At 40.2% G+C, this 6746-nt stretch overlaps 1 protein-coding gene across 1 annotated transcript in view; it reads right to left on the bottom strand.

The window, feature by feature from the left end:
• Positions 1–1315: 1315 nt before the first annotated feature.
• TEX264 (testis expressed 264, ER-phagy receptor) overlaps positions 1316–6746 on the bottom strand; it is a 175358-nt gene continuing 169927 nt past the window's right edge. The window contains exon 7 of the mRNA XM_081938081.1: positions 1316–4219. Coding sequence (XP_081794207.1) covers positions 3903–4219 — 317 coding nt within the window. The 3' untranslated portion in view covers positions 1316–3902. The remainder of the gene's footprint in view (positions 4220–6746) is intronic.

The following is a 6746-nucleotide window of genomic DNA, read 5'->3' as shown; positions in this document are numbered from 1 at the left end:
TTGGCCCAAGAGATGTAACCAAGATCTTTAATAATTCTACTCTGGCACCTGAAATTCTACAAAAGGCTAGTCGTTCAGTAATGATCACTAACCAAAACCCAGTCACTGCCATGCAGCATTACTTTATCAGCTTCGCCCTCCCTCCCCTGGGCCAAAACAGGAAGTGCTGAGAGAAACCCAGAAAAACATTAGGTTCAGTATCTACCTCAAGAAACCACAACAGTAAGCCTTTATAGAAAGCAAAAGTTCGATGGCCAAGTCCAAATAAAGTTGATTATGACTAGAAGCAGTAACTGGCCAGCTTGCCCTGATCTTGGTCCAAGTCACGGCAAGCAAACAATGTGCCAAATTTATCCATCTGATTGATTAAAGTGTTGTTATTCTCTGACAGTATTAAAGCAAGCAGAAGTCTTGTGTTTTCTGTCTTGTTAAATCGGAATATCCAACCAACACTGAATGAATGGGGAACTGCTTCCACTCTGCCATCTTCAGAATGAGGGTCATTTCTCACAGTAATTCATCCCCAGTCCATCCTCCTATCACATGGCATGCCCAGTGACTTCCTACCTTTTCCTCATGCTTCACAAAGTCAGTCCAAATGACATCATACTTCTTGTTAACTTCCAGGGCAAGACAAAACTTTTTCCAAAGCTTAGCATTAGAGAAAAGAAGAATGGGAGGGGGGAGGGGAAATCATTTATCCGTGCTATTATTTAAAAAAATGACAAACCTGTTTATTTTTGACCTAAGAAAATTGTCCCATGAAACATTTGCACCTGAGCCTCTAAACGATTCAGGTTAGCAAAGAAATCATTTTGATTCATTAACACAGGTTATTTTAGAAGGTGCATGAGGGATTTGATGTTTGAAGATTTTTATTCTATTTTTTGATCAGCCTTACTGTGTTTCCTATTGGTGAAAAACTGGAAAACCAGAGAAACAGTTTCCTAATTTAGAAAATCCCAGGCTATGGAAGTTGCCCAGCAGGCTAGTTTCCAGGGGTGCAAAACAGTCTCTACGGTCAGAAAGAAGGTTTAATTATTGTATGTGTCTTCCTTGAACATCTTGTCTATATCTATAAAACAGTTAACAAATAAACAGCACATTAATGTGTGCTCAAAGAAAAGAAGGTATGTGTATTGGCACTTGCAGAATGGTGAATTCATATGGCATTACTGTAAACCAGGGGTGTCCAAACTTGGGAACTTTAAGACTTGTGGACTTCAACTCCCAGAATTCCCCAGCCAGGCTGGCTGGGGAATTCTGGGAGTTGAAGTCCACAAGTCTTAAAGTTCCCAAGTTTGGACACCCCTGCTGTAAACACACACAGCCCTCACACTTGCAGATTATAAACATGTATGATTATGCATATTCATACATGGGAACTCATATGAGGATGTGTACTGTTTATCCACAAATATGTGGGATAAGCACATACACTTCGCAACAAAATGTGCAAATTGTTCCAAAGACGGGATGGTTGGAGGAATGGCCCTATCCTTTCTCCAAACCACACAGATTTGACAGCTTCAAGAGTGGTCCAGCAGTTTTCCTGGAAGTAGGAAAATTCCCAGAAGTAGGAAGTGGTCTTTCCGGAAGTAAATTTTCTAGAATAAAAAGTAGTTTGAGCATGCCCTGAAGATTTACAACCATAAAGTTGCTGAACCAACTCTAGACTATCCAGATTGGCATGATCCAGAAGAGTAAAAGAAGATGCTGGAAACACAATGTTTGCACAAACCTAAATGAAACATCATAATCCAGTAAAATACTTTGATACCGATATATGGAAGAAAGGGAGGGAGGAACGATGGAAGGAAGGATGATGATCGTGTCAAATAAACTCTGGGGATAAACATAGCACACTAATAACTATATGCCGCCTCTTCATTTCACTGTATCCCTGTTGTTTGGTAGTGTTTATAGGATACGCAGGAAAAACACAGCAATGGCATAAATGGTTTTGTCTAATGTCTAATTTAGCCTTTTTCAGGAGCACAAAAGTCTAGCTAGAGCTAAAAGATATGAACAGGCATATAAGCTCTAGACATTCAAGCATGTCTGAGGAAATGGGAATGCATAGGAGACCTGCACAAATGAAACTAAAATGAGACAGTTGGAAGATTTTCATTCAAATAATTCCATGTTATTACTCCAAGCTTCTGATGCACAGTACTGGTTTGTTTTGTTTCATTAAATCAGAATTCGGAGCATCTGAATACAGATTTAAGCATCAGGAAATAAAAGGCTAAACTGGGAATTGAGACTTTAGAGGCAACAACAAAAGGAGGAATCAATTGTGATTGCTTGGGGAGAAGGAAGTAAACGGCCTTATGGACCACAATATTCAAAAAGACCATTCTAACACTGCATTCAATTAATTACTCTCCCAGGCTAAGTCAATGCTCAGAGCAAGGCAGGTCTGAAGGTGGCTAAATTTTGAACTCCTCTATCTACTATGTGGACACAAACCCATTAAGAAGGAGAGTGGGCCATCTATCTCTAGTAAAGGATGCAAGCAAGAGAACCAAGAAGTGCCGAAGAAGAGCAAAATATTTCAATACTTTATCCCTAATACACAGATATTAATATTTTCTTCAACCTGCTGTCTCAACGCTTCCTCAAGCTACAATAATGAAACTGTGAGGAGTCCAACTATTGCCACATTTCTCAGCTATTGATTCCTCAGTAGAAGAGCTTTACTTCAGATTCAGATTCAGGAGTGACAAATTTGGTACAATACTTCAGAATACCATTTTTATGGAGACCTTTTTCTTCTGACCAAGCATTCGAAACTATTGCCAGTGCAAAATGATAAACCCTGTCATTTCATCCTAATGTAAGAAGTGCTTTGGAATCACGTTCGAAGAACTCAATTTCACCAAGTCATAATATATAATAACTTTCAGCTGTGGTTCACCCACTGGCTCAAATTATCTGTGGGTATTATAGTACCTGAGTCTTCTGAACAGCACTGAGCAGACTGATCTTTTCCTACATTCAGTTACTACTGGATGATAGTCGTGAAGGAATAGTAGTGGCACAGGCAACTTGGTCATCTACTGATCATTGGCTTACTTTGCAATTCCTCATTCTCAACAGCCTGCTTCCTGAAACTGCAGACAAAGGGCTCCATTAATACTAACAGTGATGGATTTTTCTTTCTAATGGACACTTTCACATATGAAACTAGAGAAGAAATTTGGTTTCCACAGATATTAAATGTAACTTATCAAGAACTTGGTTTATATCATGGAAACCAAAAAGAGAGAAAAATGGCACCAATAAGAGAGGGAAATGGAGCAGAAACATGAGACTAATTGGGATTACACTAACCTGCACATAATCCATTACCTTTTCAAGGGCACTACTGTATTATAATAAGAATTCATGTGCTGCATTTATGATAAAAACATGCAAGAAAGTCTGGACTATTCTCTTTCAATAATAAGTGCTACAGTTCTTTGGTTTTAATAGATGCAGCACCAAATCGAGTGTGTGTGTGTTATAGAAAAGCAGTCAATCGGGGGTCAAACAAAATAGGATGCAGGAAGAATTTAAAAGATGCTAAGACTGGGGGTAGTCTATGTAAAATCTTATATTTGCTGGTTCAACAGAACTCACCACCACCACCACCACCACTGCATCCCATCTCACTTTCAATTTCCTATTGCAGCACATCTCCTTAAGTCTGGCTATAAAATGTGATTATATTCATTGTTCTACTGAATATAATTTCCTCTCCTTTATATTACTCTCCAAATATTTGTTTGCAGACAAAATGTAGCAAGCTCTCAACATGGATCAGTAACCAAATTTTGTTTTGGCTGGACGGAAAAGAATCAAAAACTATTAGCAGTTTCTCTTTTCAGTCCCTAAAAACGTTAAGTAAACAGATAACTTTATTCTTCACCCCTTTTTTTTTCTGGGGCAATAGGCTCCCTGGTCCACTTGAGTTGGGCGGTGTCTCGGTCTTCTGCAGAGCCAAGGTCACACGACAGACCTGCCATTCCATCACCATTGCCTTCCATGTCCAATTCTTCAAAGGAGGAACCACTGCCCCCCGATTCACTGTAGCTGTGCTCACTGTGATTATCTGCCTCATCTCGACTGTGTCCAGATGGAAAAGGAGATAAGATGGAGGTAGCCACGGAAGTCTCACTGGTGTCAGTTGTGGCTTCGAGGCTGACAGAACTTGTCTCACTCATGGTGTCCATACCTTTATTTGAAATTAAAAGAGAAAGTTAACAAATGGAGGCAATAAAATAAATCATCATTCAGTGTCTACAGCAATCATTCACCCTTGCATTTCTCTGAAGGTAGTTTAAATTCTCCAATCATTAAGATTAAAAACCGTAGTAATCTATTACACTAAAAGGTCTCTAATGTGTCTTCAATCTCCATTGGAAGAATGTAGGGAAATGTTACATCGCTGTTCTGCAAGCTACATTGGCTGTAGTAGCCAATGAATTGGACACAGAAGCAGAGTTTGCTTCTGTGTCCAATTCAATGTATTGGTTGTCACCTGTAAAACCGCCCAGGGCATGAGTCCAGATTATCCGAGAAACCAGATTATTCCAATGGGATGACCTTGCCCCACCCATGCTGGCAGAAGAGGCATGCTGCTGACCCCATCATTTAAAGAACTCCAGCTGTGTCCTATGGTTCTTTATTTATTTGACTTGTCTGCCACCCATCCTACCTTTTGAAATAGGGAGAAGAGCCTTTTCTGCCATGGTGCCTGCTCACTGGACTGTCCTCCCCACCACCACCTGAGGTGAGTTCCCTACCCTTCCTTCTGGTCTTACAAACGGGCCTGAAGACTTACAATAGAATAGCAGAGTTGGAAGGGACCTTGGAGGTCTTCTAGTCCAACCCCCTGCCTAGGCAGGAAACCCTATACCGTTTCAGACAAATGGCTATCCAACATCTTCTTAAAGACTTCCAGTGTTGGGGCATTCACAACTTCTGGAGGCAAGCTGTTCCACTGATTAATTGTTCTAACTGTCAGGAAGTTTCTCCTCAGTTCTAAGTTGCTTCTCTCCTTCATTAGTTTCCACCCATTGCTTCTTCTTCTTTTTTTTAACAGAAATTTTTATTGGTTTTACAAAAAATTTCAGGAAAGGGGATAATGGGTAAAGTTACAAATTTTGACAGCTACATCATGCAGGAAATGGCACTCCCCCCAATTCTCATAACTTTCACTTATTAATACATTAAGTAATTACTACTTAGCAATATTTTGACAGCATATTTTTACCTTATATCTTCAAGTAATTTCAATCTTTTTTATATCAAACAGAAAAAATTCTCTGTATTAGCAATTGCATTATTTTTCTAGTTCATTTTTGTGATCTAAGTTTTCTCGGTGTTGCCTCTTCTCCCCCCACCAGCAAGGCTCCGGCACCTCCCGTGTCCTGTGTATCACGTGTGGTATCATCAGTTTTATCTAGGAGCACCTTGTTTTTTTCCATGAAGGCCTCAGCCTCCATAGTTGTATTAATTCTAACTCTAGTGTCCTCCCAGAATATCAGCATACCTTCTGGCAGAAGCCACCGAAACCAAACCCCTTTCTGGTATAATTTCTTCGCTAAAAGTGAATATTTTTTTCTTTTATCTCTAACTTTCTTTGGGATTTGTTTCAGGATGACTATCTCTCTATCCTTGTATTTTAACACTTGCCCCCTTTGTGCACTCAGAATCTCATCTCTTGTAGTCTTTCTAAGAAATTTAATGTGAACCTCCCTTGGAACATTGTGTTCTAGCGTAAGCTGAATTGACTCTATAGACCAGGTCAATATCCCATCCCAGCTGTTGTCTGTCTTTTTTAATATATTCAGCCAATAACTTTGTCATAATTTCCCTCAAATCTTCATCATCAGCCTCAATTACATTTTGAAATCTAAGGAAAAAAGACATCCTTTCAAACTCCATTTTTATCTGATGGTTCTCAAGTTCATGGTTTCCTCTCTGGACCCCCCTCACCTCCTCCCTCATCTCGGCCGTCCCCTCCTCCAAAACTTCCAGTCTTTGCGTATTTTGAGCCATTCGGTTTTGATTTTCTCTGAGCTGTTCGTTCATTTCTTTTAGTTGATTCTTCAATTCCTCCTGCCCCTTTAAAATCTTTTGGAGCATCTGTTAGGTTAGGTCCTCCTCCGGGGGCTTGGGCTGTAACAGAGATGTTAGTGTCTGTTGCCCGCTGGGGCTGGACGTTGAGGATGTTGGAGCAGAATCAGCGAAGCCTGGTTTCCCAGGTGGTGGTCTTTTTGGTGCCATTTTGATAAAGAGAGCTCAGAGATGTCTATGTCAATACAGTGAGAAGGCAACTGTAAAAGTGGATAGCCAAGAGAGATCACGAGGCAGGCAGTCCAGGCAAATAAAGACCTTTTCTATAGTTCAAATCCAGACAATAAAATTCATTGTTCCAAGTCCAGAGTATAGTATATCAAGAAATATCTCTGAGTGTCACGGAGACAAAGACAAAATGCCAGCAGTTTCTGTGGATGGAATCAAATTTCAGAGTACATGAAGACAGCAGAAGTGTGCCATCTTGCCTTGCCAGCACCGGGATCAGAAGGCAACAAACCAAAAGTTTTCAAAGTTTTCAAAAAAGTCAGATCATCACCTCATTTTCACAATTGCAGCAGAGTATTCATCTGCTGCTTGCTATGAGTGTGATTTCATTCCAGAGCTCTCCCTCCTCCTCCTCCGGGGGTAGAGAGCAGTTTAAAGCCGCTTTTCCAAGG

The sequence above is a fragment of the Natrix helvetica genome (assembly GCF_964273705.1).
Source record: "Natrix helvetica genome assembly, chromosome: 1".
In the NCBI taxonomy this organism is placed as follows: domain Eukaryota; kingdom Metazoa; phylum Chordata; class Lepidosauria; order Squamata; family Natricidae; genus Natrix; species Natrix helvetica.
Note: the sequence above shows the minus strand (reverse complement) of the source record. Positions and strands in the feature narration are given on the sequence as shown.